The sequence below is a fragment of the Amblyomma mixtum genome, chromosome 3 (genome assembly GCF_055824585.1).
Source record: "Amblyomma mixtum isolate Tamu chromosome 3, ASM5582458v1, whole genome shotgun sequence".
In the NCBI taxonomy this organism is placed as follows: Eukaryota; Metazoa; Arthropoda; class Arachnida; order Ixodida; family Ixodidae; genus Amblyomma; species Amblyomma mixtum.
Genome location: NC_143014.1, coordinates 273,458,186 through 273,485,012, shown reverse-complemented (window position 1 = coordinate 273,485,012; position 26,827 = coordinate 273,458,186). Strand labels below are relative to the sequence as shown.

The 26,827-nt window shown below is 44.6% G+C and overlaps 3 protein-coding genes across 4 annotated transcripts in view; all 3 read right to left on the bottom strand.

Annotated features, from left to right (window-relative positions):
• LOC149354878 (uncharacterized) overlaps positions 1–1,831 on the bottom strand; it is a 52,992-nt gene extending 51,161 nt beyond the window's left edge. For both annotated transcript variants that reach the window (XM_089583539.1, XM_089583537.1), the window contains exon 1: positions 1,224–1,831. In XM_089583539.1, coding sequence (XP_089439665.1) covers positions 1,224–1,337 — 114 coding nt within the window. In that variant the 5' untranslated portion in view covers positions 1,338–1,831. The remainder of the gene's footprint in view (positions 1–1,223) is intronic.
• Positions 1–26,827, bottom strand: part of LOC149354876 (uncharacterized) — a 246,907-nt gene that overhangs the window by 181,300 nt on the left and 38,780 nt on the right. The gene's annotated exons all lie outside the window — the stretch shown is intronic.
• Positions 1,859–17,930, bottom strand: LOC149354877 (presequence protease, mitochondrial-like). The gene is made up of 4 exons (XM_089583543.1): positions 17,842–17,930; positions 13,024–13,157; positions 9,770–9,865; positions 1,859–1,999 (listed from the first exon to the last, which is right to left on the bottom strand). The coding sequence occupies exons 2-4, from the start codon at positions 13,089–13,091 to the stop codon at positions 1,969–1,971; spliced, it is 195 nt and encodes a 64-aa protein (XP_089439669.1). The 5' UTR covers positions 13,092–13,157; positions 17,842–17,930; the 3' UTR covers positions 1,859–1,968.

Sequence of the window (26,827 nt, the reverse complement as noted above, 5' to 3'; positions counted from 1 at the left end):
CCTGGCTTTCTTGAAGACAATGTTGTGACTGGGTTTTTGTGGAACAGTCACAAATACTGCTTTGAAGAAGCAGTCCTCCTTAAATGATGATCTAACTAAAGCATATTAATTTAACTAAGGTACTAATTTCTTTTTAGGGTATCATTATATCACAGAAAGCATAATTACATGATGTGTAGTTAATTACTGCCATTTCAAAACACCACATAAGGTGAAATTTCTAATACATGAACATCTGGGGGAGGAGTAAGGCACCAGAAACAGCTGGAACTCCTGTTCTATTGCATGCAGCTTAAAATAAAGTACATCAGGTGTGTTGGCCAAGACAACTCTGCAATCAAGTCAAACTTTAGAAGTTCCACATCCTTCTAATGAAAAATAAATTGACAACACGGTCAGAAAGACATTTTCAAATTCAAATTTGCTGCCTACTAGCCACAGATGTGGTAGCGACAATGGAAGAGAAGAAGAAATGCATCAAATAAGAGCGACAGCATTATGTAACAAATTTCACTTCCAGCCTGAATGCACATTCTATTACACCTCGCTGTAAGCTGACTGATAACAACAGGCTCACTGCAAAAAAAAAAAAACAGTAAGGTGTACATTCAATTACTGTACATTCAACGCCATGGACACTAATAATACGAGGCATGGCATGGGCCCCTCATGCTTGCAGTGAGGCGTGTTGCTACAACCCAAACTAATCCCTCCTGTGTTGTTGTTCTGCACTGCCTGCCACAAGTGCCTCTTTGCACCTCGCTGAAAAGAGAAGCTATTCATTGTGTACGTGGCAATTGACTTCATTCTAGACCTTCCTCAGATGACTTCCTCATTCAGTGTGAGCCAGTATGCTTTGTATACTTCACAGTTCCTCACAAGGATTGCTTCGGAATTTCTGAACACTCTCTAACAAATATGACGCAAGAAATATGAAATAAAGAACATTACAAAAGTCATGCATACGTAAAGGTCTTTTATTCATATTTCTACATAAGCAACGGGCTATGAAATGTCTATCTGCTTCCAGATGACTAGCATATGAAGATAAGAGTTGTTCTGAAAACAGACAAGTTAACAAAGTACTAATGTGTTCTTTGTGTCATAGTGTGAAACTTATTAGATGAAATTAATATATGTGCATTGAAACCGCTATCCCACACTCTGTGGCACTGTCCAATATTAACACCACGAGAGACAGACACAATGATCCATAAAAATACCTTCTTTAACATCCAATGAACAAGACTTCTCGTGCAATCAGCATGTACTCCACAGTCATCCCAGCTGCGCAGGATAACGCTTTGAAAGCTGCCGCCACCATCCTTGGGTTGCATGAAGACAAAGATCCAACTCGACTCAACTAAGCAAGCTAACAGCCTTATCAGTACTTTGGACTTTTACTCAGAAAAAAAAAAAAAAAAGATGGCTTCTACTAGCACCTTTATAATCCTTACATTAAAGGTACTCAAACTAGCAATCTTCTAGATGAGCACTTGTACTAAATCACACCCCATGGCTAGTTCAAAATCAAAAAGAAATGGATCAAAAGTACTTTCATAGGTCACAATGTGGCAAAGAGCCTGGGAAGAAAAAAATGCCCTCTGATTTCAATTTTTTAACAGCAGCATTGAACAGTCAGCTTTTGCAAACAACTTTATGTTAATTTCCTCCAAATATTTCTGCTGGCCAACGTGCTCTCAATTCAAGAACCACTCCTGCATGAAGTTAATCTGCTACATACCCTCTTTTTATGGCGTCCTAATGTACACCCTTTAGTGTTTGTGCTACCTTCTTGTGGAAAAAAAGAGAATTAGGTTTATGAAGACGTGCTCACATGGTTTTGATTCCTCCACATGCATCATCTGGTCCTGTGGAGGAGCACAAAAGTTGATTTTTATCTTGAGTGGCACTGTCCTTGGTTCGTTATTACCGACGTCCACAAGGTGTTATCACTCTCAGCATTTTTTACTCGGTTTCCTTTGAGTGGTTCAGATGCCTGGAAAAGTTGCTTTACAGTCACACACACCATTTTCTATTCGGGCAGTGGTAGTGATGGATCTCTACACTTGGATTACAACAGTACCAGCACCAGATCAAACGACCTAAGTCCAGAGGCAAAGCACAGACAGCCCAGAACGACTAACGGCGAACCACTTTCCGAAGAGGGTGCCTCAGACCTCTTCACAAGGCAGCCACACCCAGTGAAGGTGCCATGTGTATGTGGTGCCATAGCTGACCAAAGCAAGATGGCAGAGCTAATGCTGGAAGAGTTGTGAAGGTGATAGGATGAATGCTATGTGTGTGGCATCAAGTTTGTAAAATATTATGGAAGAATAAAACGAAAAAACGCATGCTTTTGCATTGCAATTGTTTAAATCGGGTGGTCAGCCATCTTGCTTTCATCGCATGTGACACGTGGAAAAGCTCACATGTGGAATTTCACTTCAGGTCCGAGCCTAGCAGTGCCCAAATGTTATTGGTACATGCATCAAAAAACGACGGAGATGATAGCAAAGAGGCCGCCTTTGAACTGTCTTCTGGACAATTTAAACTCCGCCTTCAGATAATCTGCCCAAATATAGGGGTTTTGCCAAGGTCAGCTTTATGAAAGTCAGCATGGTATTCAATCACCAGCAAATATTAGAAAATTCTTGAATATCAATTTCTCGAATTGAATACAAACCGAACAACAAACAATCAATTCATATTCAATTATTCAAATAATCCCACACCTTAAAATTTATAAAATTTCACCCTTGAAGAGCACTGAGCACAATGCACAGAATTTAGCGTGTTCTGAACACTCCCGCAACACTACGAATAATTACAATGTGTGAGCCGCAAACGCATCTGTGAGCATTAAGCGCTGCCCTAAATGGATTTGTAAGAATGCACTTCGCTTGCTTCAGAACACGGATATCGTTCATTCCCGAGGGTACGAATTTCATGTGATACGAATATTTTTTGTGATCCCATGAGATTCATATCAATGAGATCCCACTATATTATATTATTTACATAAAGAAAATGACAATCAGATCTTTTGTTGTATTTGGTAATCATAATGTATCGAGCCACCTCCCCGACTTTTTTTTATTCTTCCCCTCCTTCACTGTGTTACAAATCAGCACAGCTAAGCATGATAAATGAAAGACAGATTTATTATGCATTAATTGCATGAACTAGATTATGCTACTAAGAAAGAACTATATTTCTTGCTACCACATTTCTCATTCTTCCAGCAGTTACTTTCACACCATCCAAAACATTTTTACACATTTTCCTGCTTGAGTTAGACCAACAGCCAGCAAATTTACTGCAACTGCCAGCCAAATGAAACAGCAGTCAAAGAGAGCTCTCTATTAGATTAATGGATGGTCTCCTTGTAAACAACCTTAAAACAAGAATAGATGTTTCGTGTGCAAAGGTAAGCAGCACAACATGCACAAGTCAGTGATGGGCATAATTTATTCAATTGCGTACAACACAGCTCCCACAAATGTCCTAACAAAACAAAATAATGAGACAACCTTCAAAAAAAATCTTGAGAACAACAAAACTATATATGTAACAAAATTCAACTTATTTTTTTTTGCTACCAGGAGACCTTCTAGAGTGACATATGATATCATGCAGTGCATGTTCAGCTGACTGCTGTCAGCTCAAAATTAGGTCTTTCTCAACAAACTTTGTAACGAAGTGGCAAAACTGCCATAAATATGATTCATCACTTTGGTTAGTTCTAGCTAGCAGAGCCCTCTGTGATGTCTTGCATCATATCATGCCACACATTCTCCTTATAATACACATTAAAGCCAGCACAGATTCTAAAAAAATGACCCCAGCGTATATAAGCATTAAAATCTAACTACTATTGCATATTTATAAAGTTTCTTTGAACGTTCACCTGAGAATATGAATAGAACTAGTGATTCTCAACCATAAATGTGTTGACAATAAAAAGAAAAGAGAAAAGAAAAGAGCACAAAAAGAAAAGAGGGGGGTGGGAGCACTCCTAAATTATTGTTTGAATAATTTCGGAAGCTGGGGGGGGGGGGCACTTCTTTTGCACTCCCATAATGTCCACACTCCCAACTAGCCCAATCAGCTAGTCTCCTTATGAGTGCGCTGGTTTTCTCTAGCAAACTGCTGTGAAGTCTAAGAAAGAGGAAGTGAAAGTGCTATGATGACAAAGGACCGATTACGCCACTAGTTGTGACTGTCAACTGAACTTATGTTATGGATATGCAGAGAAAAGAAAAAAATGCTGCATTGGCTGAATGCAGCAACTAATCCATGTGTTGTGCCATGCTTTTCACAGAAAATATATGAGTTTCTGCTTGCAATTCAAATGCATGACTTGAAGAAGCCCAGAAGGGTCCATCAGGTCATGCCATCTAGCAAAAAAGCTACGAGGCTTCACCATAGAGGAAAATCTTCAAACAACCCAGAAATATCATTAAAAAGCAGAAAAGGTCAATGGACGCTCACTTGAGAACCACTGGCTTGGACATTTTTGGTGCCTAAACACGGCCTTTCATCCTTAACCGCTTAAAGATTCCTTAGCACTAATATGCATTTGGGAAATTTTTAAATATAAAAAATTCAAAGTAGAGCTCATGGAACAAAGAGCTGTCTTATTGGCACTGCATATCAGTAGCATCAAAACTTACAGTACACTATTATTACTTGAGGCTCTGTGGGTCATGAAGTATAGCGGTTCAAATTGGGAGTTGTGGGGACGCCTTCGTCCCCTGCGTTCGCTTTCCCTCAACTCACTAGTTCCCTGTGGTTAGCTTCCCCGCAACGCACTCCCTTTAGTGGGGTTACTTTTAACTAACAGGGGAGGGCGCTCGCATCGCAGCGACAGCAGCGCCACGGATGGCGTGTTTTGCCGCTCGCGCGCGGGGGAAGGCTATCTCTCTTCTCCCTGGGACCGGGAAGCAAGCGGACGTTTCGCTCGCGGCTTCGCTCTTCGTCGACGGGCGCCTCTTGGTCGGAACTTGCTCCCGCCAAGCCTGTCCCGTCCGGCCTCGAAGTTTTCCCTCTGCCCTACCGTGGGCGAACGTTCGCTCGTAGCCGTGCTGGTGAGTCGGACATCCTCGATTCCTCAGTGTATTTTGTTGCTAGCTGGCGTTATTGTTGTTATAGCAATAAATGCCTTGTTTGTGTCAGCCAGTGTGTCGTTCCTTTGTTCCCGCAGAGCAAGGCCCTCCGCGGTCGGCGTGCGCTCAGTAGCGCTCGCGACCACGGGGTGGGGTCCGTGCGGCTTTGAACTGTGTCAGCCGCGGTAAAACGGGGAGAATGTGCATATCTCCCCCAGTTTAAACCCCACAGAGTATAATTTTAAACTTCTTATCAAAAAGCACTTATATTCACTTAAAATGCCTTCTAAAAAGGTCTTCAAAGACAAAGTGAGCATATGCATTTTCTTTGTTAGCTGCACAAAGTGGAATAGAGTAACACTGTTAGCATCTATCGTAACACATACTAGATATTTAATACAGTGAATACCTGTCAATTCAAATTTCATTAATTTGAATTTTTGGACAATTCAAACTGTATGACTTGGTCTTTTAATTGCGGGAATTTCAACATGAATCGGCTCCGTCATCGATAATTTGAACTATGCACTGCTGACTAGGGAGTCTGGGTACACAGCCAGCAGGGCTATACACCCACGAGGCTATACACCCGCAAACCTGTGCTGCCTCTTCGAAGGAGATGAGGAGAAGATATAACAACAGCGTGCAAGCATCATGGGAGGTAGGAGGATGGGGTGGAGCTCTATCTCTGGGTTCCGCGCCAGTGGCAACTATGCTAGCTGTGTGATCTCCAGGACTTGCGACTGAGTGCTTGCCAACGGTCTAGAAGGCTTCAGTAGCTTACTCCATTATCTTTTGTTGTTAGAGGGCAATTCCGTCGGATTTTTGAACATTTTAAGTACACCGTCACATTATATTTCTTCAACCTCCCTACAATAGTTGTGATGAATAAAGTTCTAAAATCACAAGGAAAAAAATTATAGAAATGTGAAAACACGAAAACAAAGCCAAAACTGACATTCGACCAAAGTAAGTCCCATTACAGCAACAAATGATGTCTCGTATACTGTCACAAAACCTCTCGTGTGGGCGCTGAATGGCTTAATTCACAACTGCAAGTGATAGCCTTGATCATTATTTGCCTGAAATGGCCAGAAACTAGCTCGAAATTCTTTCTTTAAGCAAACACAGAGCGAATATAGACGGGCGTGCTACTGGTGACGTCACATCCCTAAGAGGAAGCAAGATACCATTGCTGCTTGTACAACGATTGGCTTCTCTGTCATTGGGGGACCTCAGATATTGTATATATTTGTGTGCGGACTGCACCAATGTAAGGGCCGCACCCTAAACTTGGCAGCCAGTATTTCGGGGAAAAAAAAACTAAAGAATTGCTTCATGTGTGCATAATCTGCCCACGTGGTAAGTTACACTGGGAGCTGATAGACGATAACTACCTGCAACACTCAGTACGACCATGCACGCGTCATTGTGCGCACTGGACTACACCTGGAACCATGAGCACGGAGTGCCGCAGCGCTGCTACCTTATCGTGTGTGCTCGGCATTCGCACCACAAAGCACAAATCGTTATGCTGAGCAAAAAAAAACTAGAACGGGGTGCACCCACGCTAGCAGCGCGTTTCTTTGCGGCAACACGCAGCTTACCAGACTCGGGCGCCGTAGTAGCGCGCCGTTCACCTGGTGTCATTAGGCCTAGTGTGCTTCGCATCAAAGCCGCACCAAAAGTGCTTTGAATCTAGTCATAGTTTACTATAAAAGGTCTAACCTTGTTACCAGTTCACCAACACACAATAACCTCACATTAAAATGAATGTGTAACTGATTTCTGCAATGCCTTCAACAGTGAAGCGTGCCGAAAAACAGGCCAAGAGAACGCCACCTCACATTGGTGGTGGCGGGTCTCACGCGAGACACGCCTCTCCAAACCATCGGTCAGTAGAGCACCAGATCTTCGTAGGATCTCTCATCTTAGAATCATATGGCGTCTGCCTGTAAATTGATCTAGCAATCTGTTTTACTTTATGCAGTTAATTTGTGGTGGTTGTCCAGCGCACGTCCAATCGCCCATGCTTTCAATGCATTATGTATTTCAAGGGTTCGCAGCGACTGCATTAATTCCTCATAAAAATGCATGTCACAGCATAAAAAAAAGGATGCATAATCGAGGCTTCACTGTAGTCGGGAAAATTTAAAGGAATAATGCTGGTCCCGTGTAAGGGCCGCACCCCGTCAAAAGCACAGAAAAAAAGTGTGGCCTTTACATGAGTATAGTATATGGTAATGGCTCTGCTTGTGTGGCAAACATACTTTCCGTCGCAACTGCACTCTTAAGTAGTAGATTTCAAGATACACTTTTTACACTTGGAACTGCCATTGCATTTTTATACTTCCAGCAGCCAATTCTTCAACTGAATTACATAGAATTTAGCATTTTGAGACTGAAATAATAAACTATTCCCTTCATACCAGCATATGACTGCCCATTGGGACCTTTGGGCACAGTTCAATCGTGCCAACAAAAACAAAGGCCAAATTAACTAACACTAAATTAACGGAAGCCAAATGAAGTTCTTTTTTCATCACACATCTCACATTTCCAGAATCTACCATTTTTATAACTACAACACCAGTTTGCTCCATTGTCACCATCTTCTACCCCTTCTATCTGCTGGCTTCTAAAAATTCCTGAGCCGAGGCAAGGTTAAATTGGTAAAATATTAATCTAAGAGCGCTCAAAGTTTATTAAGCTATGTAAAGTTACTGATACATCTGGTATGCTATGTACACCCTTTCAATTTTTTTACACGAACACACAAGTGTCGACTACCTGGCGTTGCAGCGCCGGAAGAAGGAGAAGAGAAAGTGTGCGAGGGAAGGGGCACACCCACAATTCGTGCTGCTGGAATAAGCTTCATCTGCTAGGCTGTTCTGGTTAGTGTGAAGCAACCTCCGCCCATCATCAGCTGTTATGCATCGGAGCCCCAAGAAGCTGCGTTTTCATCCACTGCATATAGCGTGGGTGATTCTGAAAAGAGCATACGTTTGGGAATAGCCTAGCATGCAGAAGAAACTAGTTGCAATTGCTACTGACGAAAAACTGATTGAAGAGGACCCTCACTATTGCCACGTTAATTTCGTTAATGTAAATGCTCTCGAGACGCTACCTGCAAATGCAACTGGGGCCTAGAGTCTTGCTTGGAACACTATGCGTTTGCACCAGTCTAGAGCCGCAAACACGCAGCACATAGAACAAGTAACAAACGCTCTCAGAACTCAGCCATAAAACTTTCTTCGCAAGGGTGGCTTCGCACGAAACAGAACAGCCAAGCAGACAACGATAGCCACAGCAGCATGATTGGTGCACATGCTGATTCCCTCTCCCGATTTCTGCTCTGCTGCGCCTCGGCACCACTGCACGAAGCAGCCGATGCTCGCGCGTTCATGTTAAAAAATTGGAAGGGTGTACTATCAACAAGAAATGAAATGCGAACAAGACAACTGAGCCACGGACAGCAAAATAAGAACCTCTCAGATAGGGGAAGCTCAATACTAGCTCACGTTATTTTAACTTCAAAGGCACGAAGACTGTTCTTCAGAAGTGTTAATCGACCTCGCTTGTATTTGCTCTCCAAGAGCTAATACGTTGGTGTTTTTGTGTTGCCCCCTCAGTTTTCTTGTTCAGTTTCATTCGTTGCAGATAGTACATCCATGTGCATTCATACTTGTGAAGTCTCCCAAATTGTCTCCCAAATGAAAAACACTCAGGACATTTCAGTAACCAACAGAGTGTAGTTGAGTCTAATTGGAGTAGACTCCCCGCACCACTAGTGTATCGCGGGTAGTAACCAACACAGCAACATTTTCCCTTGCATGTGATGAGCGATGAGGGTAATGTACCTCTATGTCAAAAGTAACTAGGCAACACAGTTTGCTTCTCAGCCATATAGTGGAGCCCATACAGCACCCTTAAAGACGAGAAGGTCTTCAAAGGTGAGAACACGGGTTCTCCTTACCTTACGCACATTTAGAACTTAAGAGGTGCCATAAGTGCTCCGTGACATGGCTAAAAAACAAACCCCATTACTTGGTTACTTTTGGCAAAGGCAGTACGTCACTTTTTTAAAAAACTCAGTGTCTATAACACTAAAACTGCTCGCAAGTGTTAAAAAAAAGAAATACAGCACAATCCTACTGCAAGGTTCCAAGGTTATAAAACTGAAAAACACTGCCGCAGCAAACTCTAGATGTAAAACTGAAATAGTCCACCACTCCAGCACAGCTATGCATGTGCTTTGGCCTCCTCTGGATAAAACTCTTCAATGTGTTTTACAGCTGCTGATTTCAACAGGAACATGAACTAGAAGAATAAAACCACGTATGTGCACAGCTTTTCACATAGGATGCAACCGAATAGCAGTACAGCACTTCTTTCTGATGCTTCCTTCAGAATGCTGTTGCATAAAGCTACAATGGCTAAGGCTGAAGGGCACAGCATTGTGGCAGCACTAACTTTCCCATCAGAAGTCCTTGTAGCTAAGAAGTGATTGGCAAAGAACAAAGGAAGGCACAAAGTAATGCAACAAACCTCAAAGCCAACACATGGGCACAAATGTAGACCAGTGGATGCGAGAGTTCAATTTTCAAGACATGGTGCAAAAAGTAGACGACCTTAAAAACCCTGTGGACAATGGCACCTACTCTCTGTGGACAAGCCAGTGCCTCCCAGTCTCTGTGAACTTGTTTTCAGGGCCGATGACAGCAACACTTGATGTGCAGCCACCTTCACTGGCACATCTAAGTGAGGAGAGAGAAATCGAGAATACTGTAGTGTTACAGATGAACCTGCACAAGGTCTTGACAAGAGAAAGACACTCGAGTGGAACTAGAATACCACCTCCACAACTGTTGAAATCACACGTCCCCATACTGCACCTTCAGCTCATTAACAAAATCATGGTGCTACACAATTTCTCATAATGTCAAAGCCATAACCACTTGTTTCACACATGTTGCTGCTGAAATTGAAAACATCTAGCAGAGGCTTGTCATGGCAAAATTGGCCATTTTATTAAAGGGACACTGAGGAGAAATTGAAGTTGGCTTGTATCGACAGAATACCAGCTCCTGATTACAAAAACGCCACTCATATTGACAACAAAGCTCTTGTAACGTAGAAAAGAGCAAGAACCAAAATACAGGTATCGTCGCCACAGGCCAAACTCGCAAGTACAAGCGTGATGACGTCATAGGACAAAACAGTGTTGCTAGAACCAATGGTTCTAGCAACACTAGGACACAAGAAGCCACAAATCACTGAAGCGCAGCCAATGCATGCGCAAATCTCCTTGACGGCGCCAGATGGCGCCACGTATCCGGCAGCTACGCGCACGCCTGCAGAATCGGGACCAATCAGCGCCTGCAGACCGGCGGTAGGCGGGCTCCCGGTATTCCACTAACGGTAACAAGGTACACGGTATGCTAAAGGTGTCTATTTGCGAGAACTTCGTTGACGACTTCGAGAGCGGGATCCATCGTAAGGCTGGCAAAACGCCGGTGCAAACGTAAACGAAGCGACAGCCGCAATAGCCGATAGATGCCTTCAACGTGCGGCCGGCGGCAGCTTTCTTTTCGGCTGCTGCTAGGCCGCACTGCTGGCCGCCAGAAATCACGGAGTCTGCGTTACGTCATGTGCACGTCATGTTTCACGTCACTTAGTCCTGTGTGGTCATAAGAGAATCCAAAGTTTGAATCAGAGCGGCAGGAAAACTTTTTCAACTTCGAATCCAAATTTCTTAGAAATAAATGCATCTTTCGCTGCCGGCCTAGTGGCAACAAAGCCATGAAATGCCGAACTATCGAATTTTGCTTTTAAAAAAAATATTAATAGAGCTCTCCTCACTGTCCCTTTAACCACATCCCCGTTTAAGGTACTCGGGGAGCCCATAAAAGCACTCCAAGGAATCCCTGGGTTCCACAGAACCCAGTATGAGAACTCCTGAGTTAAGAGCATGCAACAGTCATGCAAGGGAAAGCGTACAAGTTGTAATGCTATCACTTCGAAGTTATTCTCACAAAATGTATCCCTTTCTTTGAAAGCTATTGGTTTAAGTGATGTGAACACCTTGTCTAAACCTTACCATTCCTTAACTCTTTCGCTACCGCGCCATAGGCCATCGTTCGCATATGATCGATTCAAATCGCCCGCGCAAAAAAGCTCATTTTGGAGCGTCGTGGACGTGCTCCGCCATCTATATAGCGAGCACAACAACTGCTCTTTCGATTGCAGCCTTGGTTTTAGTGTTTTGACATGAGGGGGCGCCGTGAAAAATAAAACTTTGAACGGCCGCGGCAGCGTCAGCCGGAGGAAATGGCGTCCGCGTCGCCGCGCGCTCCTCGAAAGCGAAAGCTGACACCGAGCACGTCGGCTGGTTTCGGTTTCGTTTTTTGCGACGAAAGCAGCGGTTATTAGTCGGGCAACAATGTACAAACGTGGGATTTCGGTTTCTACAGCAACACTTCGCCTCGGGAGCCTGGAACGTCAGCGCGTACTTGCATGTAAGTTCTGTTTTCGTTCGCTGTGTGTTTTCTGTGGTGCATACGGTTTGTAATTGATGACAGTGGTTTATTTTTGTGCTTCAGGGTCTTGACAACGTATAGCGAAGACAGTTTGCCAAATGCTCAAGGTTGCGTTGCGTTTTTCAACCAAGACGACAGCTAGGCGTCCATATCGGCACATCGCTGCGGAGCGGCGCTCGGAGATTCACTCGACTTCTCGACTTTTTTTGATGCTCTTCACGGCGGAAATGATGAAGACCGTGTGCGGAAACACTAATAAGTATGCATGGATGAAGATTTTCAGCAAATTCGGCGTGACGGCTCATGGGAAGACGTGAATCTGTTGGATATTCTGATGTTCATTGGAATCATCATATACATTGGAATTGTTGACCAGCCACGACTGTATCTCTACTGAAATACCAGAATAATCTATTCTGGCCCTCTGCCATCAAAAATCATTTCTCAAAATTGGTTTTTCGCTTTTTGTTTGTTTTTTGCACGTAACGGACCCGGATGATTCAGTGGCGGCAGCTTCTATTGGCAAGACTTGGAAAGTGTCCTGGCTTTTGAGCCACATCGATAAAACTTATTTCATCGATCCTGATGTTTTAGAGCTTGCCTAAAATGCCAAATTTTATCAGCTGGCTTTCAGGGAGCAGCTCATTCAAGAAATCTTCGGGTATGATGAGGGAAAAGAAGTCCACGCCCCCAATCCTCTCATAGAATCCATTCAACACCAACCGAAAAGAATGAAAAAAAGAAGAAACTACAAGCTCGGCTATCAGAGAACAAGGGAGGAACAAAGATAAAACCTTATGTGAAGCACTTATCAGTCTACCTCTGCTTCACATCTTCACCCCTGATTGCTCTTCACAGTTGCACCACAGTCATGACCCCTGACTTGACAAGCCATGGAAAGTGCAGTAAATTTTTCTCATAGCTGAAACTGTGAATAATGACAGCTATAAACATGTGCAACAGTTTGTATATTCCAGTTTTCCTCTAATCAAGTTCGGGCTTAGTGCAGCCGGTAATTTTTGTTTTTGCTATATACTTTTTTGTGTTTTTAGCAAATTTCACAAATAAATGTTCATTTACTTTTGCACACACAACTCTTCTGTTTGTTTCATTCAGAAGTGTAACTAATAAGCTACAATTTCATGCATTTAGTTCTTGGGAAAAAATTTTTTCTTTCAGTACACTCCAAATCGTGCCTTTTTCCGCGGTAGCGAAAGAGTTAAACAGAACAATAAAAATGTGCTTTCTCTGGGGTGTTGCAAACACATGCAGAGCGCTCAGACTACCATCAGTTCCACATGCATGCAACAGTCCTCTGAGCAATATGACAATGTGTTCTCAGAAAGTTCTCTAGCTTCTAGCTGTTCATCACTCACCTCTTGACTGCTGCGATGACATCATCTTTGGTCCTTGAAAATAATCGCTGTCTGTGCTCTTGCTTCATCTCATCGGTGACTCCGTGCAGAAATGCTGCAACTCCACGGTCACCCGGGGTGATGGGCTTGTCAACCTGCGCTCACCAGGATGACAACACCACTTAAACACAGCCCAAAATGACACAACAAAACTCCATCCACCACACAGCAGTTGTACTTCTGCCACCACCACAAAAAGGTTTCATTTTGATTTCCTCGACAACTGCATAAACCCATAACATAAGTTGCGTAAACCCATTACCCATTATGACAGCTGCATAACCCTAAGTCATAACTGCAATGTTTAAAGTAGCCAAGTTAATTGAAGGCACATGAAAGTGTTCCAATATTCAAGTGTGCTAAGTGCAAACTGAACAAGGACTGCACAATTTAAATGCATTAAATCGTAGATAATATGTGGCATGTCAGGAGTCTAAGACTTCAGAAATCATTCCCACTCCATCAGCCTGCGCAAGCATAGAAGACGACAATGACATCCAGAACTAAATGGTGCACTACACATCGTTTTATATTTTGGTTTTGTGGTTTTATGGGGTTTAACGTCCCAAAGCAACTCAGGCTATGGGGACGTCATAGAGGAGCCAGGCTCCGGATAATTTCGACCACCTGGGGTTCTTTAAGGTGCACGGGTCTCTAGCATTTTGCCTCTATCAAAATGCAACTGCCAAGGCCGGGATCGAACCCGCATCTTTCGGGTCAGCAGCTGAGCACCATAACCACTTTGCCACCACGGTGGCCATCCTCTGTTACTGATGTGAAGGGACACCAAGATGGCAATTTGGGTGAGTTGGTGCAATGCGAACTGAAACTTAAGGCACAACACAAGACATGGACATGAGAAGGTCAATAGACTCAAAATCGCTAACTTTTAATAGTTTATTATGAACTATAAAGCAAAATACAACACAAGAAACCCATAGCCAAACAAAGCGCGTTCACAAAAAAGTGAAATTTCACACAGCACATGTCACCTGGCCCCTGATCTTAATAACAACAGTGTGCTTCCCAAATATTCGATCACAACCACACACCATCCAGTGTAAATCAAGAACCCCTCTGCTCTGTTAGTTCAGACTGCAGCAATCTTTCCGTAAGTAATCATTCAGGTGCCTCTCACTTTGGGCACCACGTGACAACTGATGGTGTCACGTGGTGGTGACGGCAGTGGGACAGAAAGAGGAAAGCTGAACCGCAGTGGTGGCCTAGTGAACTCAGCGTCCGTGCACCTTCTCATGTGCGCGGTTCAATCCCCAGTGCTGCTCGGTACCCACCGGTGATACAGTGGGTACAAGCTTTTCCCTGGTCTGGTGCTCGGCTTATTCAGAGTCAAATGCTTGGGAAATGGGTCTTTGACCCCACCTCGTATAGATGAAAAACACCTCGTGTCATGGCGCTCTTTGACCAAAGCTGCCCTTGCACCATAAACATTTGTCATCATCATCAAGACAGCTGAAGGCTTTCAGAGAAAACTGTTTATTGGGAAAAGCTGTGCCTTCAAATGGACTGAGCTTGATGGAGATGAAGCAGCAAGCGTGAACAGCGGTTGTCAAAGAAAATAATCACTTCTGCTCTCGGCTGCACTCAGTTAAAAGGTGACGAAGAGCTTGTGATATAAGGTGCCTACAAAATCTGCAACATCTTGAACACTGCTGAGTAAGTTGCGCTCAGCTGCAATAATTCCGGAGAAATCTGATCACCTCTTGCGTGACCAACAAAATGATAACATCGTATGCCAGCACTTCTCAACACAGAACATGAAAAAACAAACATTAGGTTTGATTTATGAGGGCTTAAAGAGGCTCTAATAAAATTGCAGTATGCCTGGGATGCTAAAGCATGCCGTTTCTCGAATATTGTCCAGCAAGAATTTTTTTTAAAGGGACACTGAGGAGAAATTGAAGTTGGCTTGTATCGACAGAATACCAGCTCCTGATTACAAAAACGCCACTCATATTGACAACAAAGCTCTTGTAACGTAGAAAAGAGCAAGAACCAAAATACAGGTATCGTCGCCACAGGCCAAACTCGCAAGTACAAGCGTGATGACGTCATAGGACAAAACAGTGTTGCTAGAACCAATGGTTCTAGCAACACTAGGACACAAGAAGCCACAAATCACTGAAGCGCAGCCAATGCATGCGCAAATCTCCTTGACGGCGCCAGATGGCGCCACGTATCCGGCAGCTACGCGCGCGCCTGCAGAATCGGGACCAATCAGCGCCTGCAGACCGGCGGTAGGCGGGCTCCCGGTATTCCACTAACGGTAACAAGGTACACGGTATGCTAAAGGTGTCTATTTGCGAGAACTTCGTTGACGACTTCGAGAGCGGGATCCATCGTAAGGCTGGCAAAACGCCGGTGCAAACGTAAACGAAGCGACAGCCGCAATAGCCGATAGATGCCTTCAACGTGCGGCCGGCGGCAGCTTTCTTTTCGGCTGCTGCTAGGCCGCACTGCTGGCCGCCAGAAATCACGGAGTCTGCGTTACGTCATGTGCACGTCATGTTTCACGTCACTTAGTCCTGTGTGGTCATAAGAGAATCCAAAGTTTGAATCAGAGCGGCAGGAAAACTTTTTCAACTTCGAATCCAAATTTCTTAGAAATAAATGCATCTTTCGCTGCCGGCCTAGTGGCAACAAAGCCATGAAATGCCGAACTATCGAATTTTGCTTTTAAAAAAAATATTAATAGAGCTCTCCTCACTGTCCCTTTAACCACATCCCCGTTTAAGGTACTCGGGGAGCCCATAAAAGCACTCCAAGGAATCCCTGGGTTCCACAGAACCCAGTATGAGAACCCCTGAGTTAAGAGCATGCAACAGTCATGCAAGGGAAAGCGTACAAGTTGTAATGCTATCACTTCGAAGTTATTCTCACAAAATGTATCCCTTTCTTTGAAAGCTATTGGTTTAAGTGATGTGAACACCTTGTCTAAACCTTACCATTCCTTAACTCTTTCGCTACCGCGCCATAGGCCATCGTTCGCATATGATCGATTCAAATCGCCCGCGCAAAAAAGCTCATTTTGGAGCGTCGTGGACGTGCTCCGCCATCTATATAGCGAGCACAACAACTGCTCTTTCGATTGCAGCCTTGGTTTTAGTGTTTTGACATGAGGGGGCGCCGTGAAAAATAAAACTTTGAACGGCCGCGGCAGCGTCAGCCGGAGGAAATGGCGTCCGCGTCGCCGCGCGCTCCTCGAAAGCGAAAGCTGACACCGAGCACGTCGGCTGGTTTCGGTTTCGTTTTTTGCGACGAAAGCAGCGGTTATTAGTCGGGCAACAATGTACAAACGTGGGATTTCGGTTTCTACAGCAACACTTCGCCTCGGGAGCCTGGAACGTCAGCGCGTACTTGCATGTAAGTTCTGTTTTCGTTCGCTGTGTGTTTTCTGTGGTGCATACGGTTTGTAATTGATGACAGTGGTTTATTTTTGTGCTTCAGGGTCTTGACAACGTATAGCGAAGACAGTTTGCCAAATGCTCAAGGTTGCGTTGCGTTTTTCAACCAAGACGACAGCTAGGCGTCCATATCGGCACATCGCTGCGGAGCGGCGCTCGGAGATTCACTCGACTTCTCGACTTTTTTTGATGCTCTTCACGGCGGAAATGATGAAGACCGTGTGCGGAAACACTAATAAGTATGCATGGATGAAGATTTTCAGCAAATTCGGCGTGACGGCTCATGGGAAGACGTGAATCTGTTGGATATTCTGATGTTCATTGGAATCATCATATACATTGGAATTGTTGACCAGCCACGACTGTATCTCTACTGAAATACCAGAATAATCTATTCTGGCCCTCTGCCATCAAAAATCATTTCTCAAAATTGGTTTTTCGCTTTTTGTTTGTTTTTTGCACGTAACGGACCCGGATGATTCAGTGGCGGCAGCTTCTATTGGCAAGACTTGGAAAGTGTCCTGGCTTTTGAGCCACATCGATAAAACTTATTTCATCGATCCTGATGTTTTAGAGCTTGCCTAAAATGCCAAATTTTATCAGCTGGCTTTCAGGGAGCAGCTCATTCAAGAAATCTTCGGGTATGATGAGGGAAAAGAAGTCCACGCCCCCAATCCTCTCATAGAATCCATTCAACACCAACCGAAAAGAATGAAAAAAAGAAGAAACTACAAGCTCGGCTATCAGAGAACAAGGGAGGAACAAAGATAAAACCTTATGTGAAGCACTTATCAGTCTACCTCTGCTTCACATCTTCACCCCTGATTGCTCTTCACAGTTGCACCACAGTCATGACCCCTGACTTGACAAGCCATGGAAAGTGCAGTAAATTTTTCTCATAGCTGAAACTGTGAATAATGACAGCTATAAACATGTGCAACAGTTTGTATATTCCAGTTTTCCTCTAATCAAGTTCGGGCTTAGTGCAGCCGGTAATTTTTGTTTTTGCTATATACTTTTTTGTGTTTTTAGCAAATTTCACAAATAAATGTTCATTTACTTTTGCACACACAACTCTTCTGTTTGTTTCATTCAGAAGTGTAACTAATAAGCTACAATTTCATGCATTTAGTTCTTGGGAAAAAATTTTTTTTTTTCAGTACACTCCAAATCGTGCCTTTTTCCGCGGTAGCGAAAGAGTTAAACAGAACAATAAAAATGTGCTTTCTCTGGGGTGTTGCAAACACATGCAGAGCGCTCAGACTACCATCAGTTCCACATGCATGCAACAGTCCTCTGAGCAATATGACAATGTGTTCTCAGAAAGTTCTCTAGCTTCTAGCTGTTCATCACTCACCTCTTGACTGCTGCGATGACATCATCTTTGGTCCTTGAAAATAATCGCTGTCTGTGCTCTTGCTTCATCTCATCGGTGACTCCGTGCAGAAATGCTGCAACTCCACGGTCACCCGGGGTGATGGGCTTGTCAACCTGCGCTCACCAGGATGACAACACCACTTAAACACAGCCCAAAATGACACAACAAAACTCCATCCACCACACAGCAGTTGTACTTCTGCCACCACCACAAAAAGGTTTCATTTTGATTTCCTCGACAACTGCATAAACCCATAACATAAGTTGCGTAAACCCATTACCCATTATGACAGCTGCATAACCCTAAGTCATAACTGCAATGTTTAAAGTAGCCAAGTTAATTGAAGGCACATGAAAGTGTTCCAATATTCAAGTGTGCTAAGTGCAAACTGAACAAGGACTGCACAATTTAAATGCATTAAATCGTAGATAATATGTGGCATGTCAGGAGTCTAAGACTTCAGAAATCATTCCCACTCCATCAGCCTGTGCAAGCATAGAAGACGACAATGACATCCAGAACTAAATGGTGCACTACACATCGTTTTATATTTTGGTTTTGTGGTTTTATGGGGTTTAACGTCCCAAAGCAACTCAGGCTATGGGGACGTCATAGAGGAGCCAGGCTCCGGATAATTTCGACCACCTGGGGTTCTTTAAGGTGCACGGGTCTCTAGCATTTTGCCTCTATCAAAATGCAACTGCCAAGGCCGGGATCGAACCCGCATCTTTCGGGTCAGCAGCTGAGCACCATAACCACTTTGCCACCACGGTGGCCATCCTCTGTTACTGATGTGAAGGGACACCAAGATGGCAATTTGGGTGAGTTGGTGCAATGCGAACTGAAACTTAAGGCACAACACAAGACATGGACATGAGAAGGTCAATAGACTCAAAATCGCTAACTTTTAATAGTTTATTATGAACTATAAAGCAAAATACAACACAAGAAACCCATAGCCAAACAAAGCGCGTTCACAAAAAAGTGAAATTTCACACAGCACATGTCACCTGGCCCCTGTTCTTAATAACAACAGTGTGCTTCCCAAATATTCGATCACAACCACACACCATCCAGTGTAAATCAAGAACCCCTCTGCTCTGTTAGTTCAGACTGCAGCAATCTTTCCGTAAGTAATCATTCAGGTGCCTCTCACTTTGGGCACCACGTGACAACTGATGGTGTCACGTGGTGGTGACGGCAGTGGGACAGAAAGAGGAAAGCTGAACCGCAGTGGTGGCCTAGTGAACTCAGCGTCCGTGCACCTTCTCATGTGCGCGGTTCAATCCCCAGTGCTGCTCGGTACCCACCGGTGATACAGTGGGTACAAGCTTTTCCCTGGTCTGGTGCTCGGCTTATTCAGAGTCAAATGCTTGGGAAATGGGTCTTTGACCCCACCTCGTATAGATGAAAAACACCTCGTGTCATGGCGCTCTTTGACCAAAGCTGCCCTTGCACCATAAACATTTGTCATCATCATCAAGACAGCTGAAGGCTTTCAGAGAAAACTGTTTATTGGGAAAAGCTGTGCCTTCAAATGGACTGAGCTTGATGGAGATGAAGCAGCAAGCGTGAACAGCGGTTGTCAAAGAAAATAATCACTTCTGCTCTCGGCTGCACTCAGTTAAAAGGTGACGAAGAGCTTGTGATATAAGGTGCCTACAAAATCTGCAACATCTTGAACACTGCTGAGTAAGTTGCGCTCAGCTGCAATAATTCCGGAGAAATCTGATCACCTCTTGCGTTACCAACAAAATGATAACATCGTATGCCAGCACTTCTCAACACAGAACATGAAAAAATAAACATTAGGTTTGATTTATGAGGGCTTAAAGAGGCTCTAATAAAATTGCAGTATGCCTGGGATGCTAAAGCATGCCGTTTCTCGAATATTGTCCAGCAAGAATTTTTTTTAAAGGGACACTGAGGAGAAATTGAAGTTGACTTGCTCGACAGAATACCAGCTCCTGATTACAAAAACGCCATTCATACTGACAACAAAGCTCTTGTAACATAGAAAAGAGCAAGAACCAAAATACAGGTATCGCCGCCACAGGCCAAACTCGCAAGTACAAGCTTCATGACGTCATAGGACAAAACAGTGTTGCTAGAACCAATAGTTCTAGCAACACTAGGACACGAGAAGCAACGAACTACTGAGGCGCAGCAAATGCATGCGCAAATCTTCTTGCCACGTACCCGACAGCTACGCGTGCTCCTGCAGCGCCGGGACCAATCAGCGCCTACTCACAGCGGTATGCGGGCTCCCGGTATTCCGCTAATGGTTTGGTTTGGTTTGGTTTATGGGGTTTAACGTCCCAAAGCGACTAAGGCTATGAGAGACGCCGTAGTGGAGGGCTCCGGAAATTTCGACCACCTGGGGTTCTTTAACGTGCACTGACATCGCACAGTACACGGGCCTCTAGAATTTCTCCTCCAAAGAAATTCTAGCCGCCGCGGCCGGGATCGAACCCGCGTCTTTTGGGTCAGCAGCCGAGCACCATAGCCGCTGAGCCACCGCGGCGGCGGTATTCCGCTAATGGTAACAAGGTACACTGTATGCTAAAGGTGTCTATTTGCGAGAACTTCGTTGACGACTTCGAGAACGGGGTCCATTGTAACGCTGGCAAAACGCCGTTGCAAACGTAAACGAAGCGAAGGCCGCAATAGCCGATAGATGCCTTAAACGTGCGGCTGGCGGTAGCTTTCTTTTCGGCTGCTGCTGGGCCGCACTGCTGGCCGCCAGAAATCACGGAGTCTGCGTTACGTCATGTGCACGTCATGTTTCACGTCACTTAGTCCTGTGTCGTCATAGGAGAATCCCAAGTTTGAATCGGAGCGGCGGGAAAAACTTTTTCAACTTAGAATCCAAATTTCTTGGAAATAAAGGCATCTTTCACTGCCGGCCAAGTGGCAACAAAGCCATGAAATGCCGAACTATCGGATTTTGCTATAAAAAAAATGTTAATAGAGCTCTCCTCAGTGACCCTTTAATGCACTTTGTAGAAGCTGAGCTATCTGTAGTTGAAATTTGAATTTCAGCGTCTTTGTGCCTTTCCCTCTCCTCTCGTCACTTTTCGCACGTTGGAAGGTTGGCACTCCTCCACAGGACCCACCTCCGGGGGCGGAGCTTCCTGACCCGCCGGAGCTACGAGGCTTATTGGCCGCAGCCATGGTAGCTGCCTGACGTCTGAAAGAATCCAACCAACAGCCATTTCTCAACTTGTATACGCAGGTGAGAGTGATGGAGGGTGTGAGCATGAAAAAGTCACTGGGAAGGGCTCACAAACTTGCGCGCGCAATTGTGGGTTCTCTGCTGCACGTAGAAGTGTAATACATGGCTCAGGTGTTCATGACAACACAATGCAGTGATTGAGCAAGTTGATGTGCTCTCCTCGGAAGGTGTTTCAGAGCACCTTTAACATCCCAAAGTGACTCAGGCTATGAGGAATGCTGTAGTGAAGGCCTCCGGAAACTTCGACCACCTGGGGTTCTTTAACGTGCACTGACATTGTCCAGTACACGAGCCTCTAGAATTTTGCCGCCATTGAAATTCGACCACCGCGGCCGGAATTGAACCTGCGTCTTTCGGGTCAGCACCCAAGCGCCATAACCACTGAGCCATTGCGTAGGCAAAACAAACATTGCACAGGTTCACGGCACAATGTATTTTCGTGCACAGGTCAGTGGAATATTGTATACAAATGCTAAAATTGTTTTTCCTGCACTCAATAAGCTGCAGAGACTGTGTAGAATGACCAAGCCGAGCCTCTACAGCAAGCTTGGATGCACAATAAAAGAGTGGATAAAATTTGTTGAATGCAAAGAATCAGACTCCTACAGTATTTCATTGACCTGTGGATGAAAATACATGGGCCACAGTGAAAGGTGCTTGAAAGAATGCTTTTGGGAGCACTGTTACAATGTAATGAAACAGGGAAGTAATTTTTTTTTTTATTTACACTGCGGAACGCCACGTACGCTACCGTAAAACTTCATTAATTCGTTAATTCAAACCCCGTTAAATCAGAAATTCCGACTGTTGCGAGCACCCCGCTCAACAGTAATGTAATTTTGATGCTCGTTAATTTGGATTAACACTGCAAAGCACATACTGGTTAATTCAGACGGGCTTCAGAAGGGGCACTGTGTTGACGTATGACCAGCTAGGCCTTGATCCCCGCACACCTCAGACACGCAAGAGAACGCCACCATCTCTAAGCCAAGAAGTCATCCACCCGCAGTTTGATTTTGGGTGTTTCAGCCGCGCATCAGTCAGCCAGGCAGCTGAGCTCATCTGCACATTGTTAACATGCAGGCTCTGTGGCCATTTAGAATGCGGGTCAACTTGTTGCTGGTCTTTTGTATTCCCTTTTCAAAGTGTCGCGCTGGTCCAGAGCAAATTCGTGCTGTCCTCGCTTTCGTCCAAACGATTCTTCGTGCCTCCAGTGTGCCAAAACTGCACGCTCATCCCGTGATGTTCACTGCTGATGCAGTGAAACCTCCTCATGTGCAACGCCACTGCTCGTGAGGAAGCTGCACCAGTAGCGCATCGCACCGTATGGAGAAGTTCTGTTGCTGACACTTCTGATTGTGTGTATATACATTAAAGTATCTGACAGAACCTCAAAAAATAATTGACGCTGTGTTTTGTTTCAAAAGCAGACGACCTTTGCCCAGTTTTTCACCAAACAAATTTATTATTGCGTTAGCAATTTTTGTTAGCACAATAATGCTTTGTTAGCAAAGCTGGGTACCAAATGGAAACTACCCCACATGCCCTAAGGGTGTTTGCAGCGCATGCAATAAGTGTGCATTAGTGACATTTCTGGTGTGTCTGCAAGAGGACGCTTGCTGCTTTTGCAAGAGCAGAGGGTGGAGAAAGAGTGTGAAGGCACTTACGAAGAAGTCGTAAACAAATGTTCAGCAAAAGAGCGATACTATGAGATGCCGCGCTAAAGCGGTTAGGTGAGGTTCACCAAGCAGAGGTATGTGCTGCATTTGAAGAGTTCAGGCTCAGAATGAAGCTAAAGAAGATAGCTGATTTAGGCCTTCAGAATGGTCTAAAAGGGGCTGACCTTGTTACGTGGGTGGACCAGAAATATAAAGAGGTTCACGAAGAGGCGGTGAGAGAAAGACAGCGTGTTATAGAGAAGCTGCTGAGAAAGAGAGAGAGGAAACGAGAAGAAGCAGAGAGGGCCCAAGAAGCTGTTTAGAAAGAAACAGAATGGCAGAGGAAACAGGCTGAAAGAGAATTTGAAAGAGAGAAAGCAATCCTTTTGAGGCAGCTTGTCGAGGTTCAGCGGTTGAGGAATATAAGTGATTTAATTGAGCTTACCCCCCCTGAAGCAGGGTGGAAGAGTGAAAGCATCAAGTCTCTAGCAGCCACAGAGGAGGTTGTAGCTAGCTCGACAGGTGGTCAGAGTTTGGTTGTGGAACAGCCCGTTCCTGCAACTGCAATTACATACAGTGAAGACCAGATTGGAGAGTCGCTTCCTCAGGAAAGTGAAAATGTAGCTGCTACTGGGGTAGTAAGCAATGGAGAGAAGGCCACCGTGATGGCTCAGTCAGGGTGTACCTTCAGGAAGCCTCCTGAAGATGAAGAAGGAAGTTAGACATCCATCGAGAAGCCAGAGTGCTGCATATCTGAGAGTTTTAGTGATGACCGAGAGTTTGAGTCAGAAGAAGCTGGTTGTAAAATTGGAAGTGGTTACAAGTGAACTCTCGAGGAACGAGAAGGCTCTTTCTGTTGAGGAAGGTGAAAAAAATTTTGCCTGTGGGGAAGGCAAAAGTGCAGTGCAAGGAACGGAGCACACTGAGGGAAAGCCTTGTGATGACTGCACAGAAACTGACACACTGAAGGAAGAATCTGACGAAGAAGAATTGAGCAGAAGTGAGGAGAATGAGTATCTGATGGCTAATGAGCCGTGCTTTGAGTCCTGTGCATGAGGAAGGGTCAGGAAAAGAAAAAAGAAGAAAAAATTGGGCAGGAGAGAAAGTTCAGTCCACGAAGAACAAAAAAGGAGTGGACCAAAGGTTCACCACGAGAGCGCAGCTCGGATGATACATGTGCAAATGAACTAGGGCTTTCCCCCAAAAAAAAGTAAGGAAGAGAGTGAAAAGAGAAGTGAGTCAAACACTACTGATGAAGGTGAAGTCAAACAAGACAGGGCTTTGAAGAAAGGTGAGGAAGAAACTGAAAGAGAAATAAGTTGAAGACAGTAGGGTTAGGTGCAACCAAACTCGACGAGCATTGCTTCAAAGTGAAGAAGAAACTGAAACAAAAGAAAGGCTAAGCGAAAGCAAAGAGAAAACGAACAGCCGAAGCAGAAAACGTGCATTTAAAAAAGTAGTGTCATTATGACACCAATACAACTAACAGAAGGCAAATCCTTGCACCAGTTCAGCTTAAATCACCTGCAAGCCAAGCAGCTTCCAGAAACAACAGCATACCAAAGAACTGGAGATGAAAGCGCAAAGAAAACAGTGCACACCGAGAAAAAAGAAGGTATGAGAAGTGGAGCCGTAACTGGCGTTACTTCTGTTCGCAATAGACGCGCTAGCCACATGAAAAGAAGGATTCGAAGTCTAGGCAGAAACACGGAAAGTAGTACAAGCAGGGAAAGGAGTCAGAACAGTGTATGGAAGAGAAGCTTGACTAGGAAGAGGAGCAAAGGAACAAGAGCAGAACTCAAGACAGGAGGAAAAGCTGTAGTCATGTTAGGAAGAGCTATGAGTGCTATCGAAAGCTTGAGAGGGGCAAGTATGTTCCGAGATAAATGCATGAGCTGAATGCGGAAGTATAGGCGAAAGCATGTCTTGTATTTGTGTACTTCCTGTTGGAAGATAGTGTGACTGTGTTACCGAGTTATGACGCGTTTTGAAGTGTACGTTGACAACTGCCATGTGTCATGTATGTGAATCTCACTGTAGTAATATGTGCATTTTGGCATTTGTCATTTCAGTTTGTGAGTGCATGCATGTGTGCACAATTTTCGTGTGCTGTGAATACTGTTCCACAATATCATTAGAGGAGGGGGCAGTACCATAAAAATCGGCGCACATTTAGAAAGCCGGCAAGGTCCAGAAAGAATCTTGCCCACGCGCACCACAGACGATTTGTGAACCTTGCAGAAAATTTCACTCATTGCCGATAGAGAGCGCGCAACCTTGAGAGTGCTATGAGATGCCCTCTCCACTTAGCTCGCATGCGGCAGCGTCGGGTCGAAAGATGTGACTCGAGCTTTCTGGAAACCTCTCTCCTCACTCGACCAATGGCAACGCGAGTATTGGTGGGAGGGTGATAGAGCGATTGTACTGTGGATGCTATGCATGTGTGAGCATCTGCCCTGGTGTGAAGTGGCAAACAGACACGGCTCACCCCATACATGAAGGACATTTAGCCCGGTCGGTCAGCCTGTGCTGTAGTTGTAGCTTTAATGAAGCACACCCACATGACTCACAGGTCAACGCCTCTGACGCTCAGTCACTGACCAGAAAGGGAGCCCACGGCAGTCCTCAGAATGGCTACATCTTGATCCTCCAGTCGTCGGACTGACACAGAGCCCAGTGAACAAATTACGTCTACGTATTTGCCTCACTCTTGTGTTAGTGCACTGTTGTGGCAAGATCTCTCTTGTGTTGCAGCCTCTGTTATGCATTCCTTTGCATATGTTGCATTGTTCTGTAGATCACGTACGTTTTCTTACGAGTGATTAGAAGCTCCTCTGTTACATCTATTTGCTATTTAAAGTTTGTTTTATTTGTGAACCTTTGACTCTGGCCTATTCTCTGGCTTGAGAGTGGTGAAAGCTGGGCACCAAACAACCATCCCCCTCTTTGTTACTTGGTGGCTGGTTTCTGGCTGAGCTTGCCACGCCGAGTCTAGGGTGTCTCATGAGAGACCAAAACCGCTACCCCCACATGCTCGTACGGTGTCTGGGAGTGCACGCAACAAGTGCGCATCGGTGACAATGTTGCATATTGTGAAACGAACATAAGAGTGAACAGTGAATGCTTTTAGGTCACTACACATATGCACATGCAAGTTTTGGCTTAGCCTTATAACAGGTTCCAGCTCTCAACCTTAACAGAAAGTTATGAACTCTCATGCTCAAGCTTTCAAAAAACACCTATGGACCTCCACATAGCCACCACATTTGGCGCTGCTGCTGCGTGGATGGGACAGACTCTGAGAACAGCCAAAGTGCATGCATACGCACACAGAGAAAAAAAGCAGCACAGCAAAGCTCTATGACCTGAACACTACTCTAGTGATTGGAGTAAAAGCAGTGGCCTCAAGGTACACTTCAAGGGCACCGGAATAGCTTGAGTCACTGTTCACATGCCCCTAGCTCCACTACCCCTGATGTTCCACTACCACTGATGTTTTGCAGTTTCAATTGGCAACACCTACAACAGCAGCAAATACTCATTTCCCAGAGCCACAAAGAAAGAGGCTATTTATTTTAAACACCTTGGATTGCCTAAACAAACAGAGAAGGCAAGTATGCACTTAATGGATGGAATGTGCAAATTTATACGTTAATACTCAGACAAAAATGAATAAAGACAAAAAAGGGTGTTTAGTACTGCATAGTGGCCAGACAGCTGCAATGGCAGCCAGAGTATACTACCAGTGTACTCCATGTGACTACGGTGCCTGATGAAAATAACGCATTTACTCAAGTAATTTCTGCCCGCAAGTAATTTGTGCACCCCTAATTTACTGCCCGGATTTATAGAAAACTTTCACTCGCATATTTTGTGCTCCCTGCTGCGCAAGCATGCCAGCATGCATGCAGGGCAAGATTTGGAAGATTGCCACCAAAGGTAAGTGAGTGGCGTCAAAGAAAGTCAATAATTTGTTTGTAAATTGGTTTCAGTAAAGAGAAGTCAACTGTGCACCATTTACCCGGCTCTCTCACGCCAGTGGTCGCTTTCTGGCAACCTCCTTCCAATAACC

Coding starts and splice junctions, on each gene's coding strand:
- LOC149354877 (XM_089583543.1), bottom strand. CDS start 13,091: ATGAAGCAAGAGCACAGACAGCGATTATTTTCAAGGACCAAAGATGAT. Junction 9,866..13,023: donor GTCATCGCAGCAGTCAAGAG/GTGAGTGATGAA, acceptor CTCCTCACTTAG/ATGTGCCAGTGAAGGTGGCT. Junction 2,000..9,769: donor CACTGGCTTGTCCACAGAGA/GTAGGTGCCATT, acceptor CAACTTTTCCAG/GCATCTGAACCACTCAAAGG.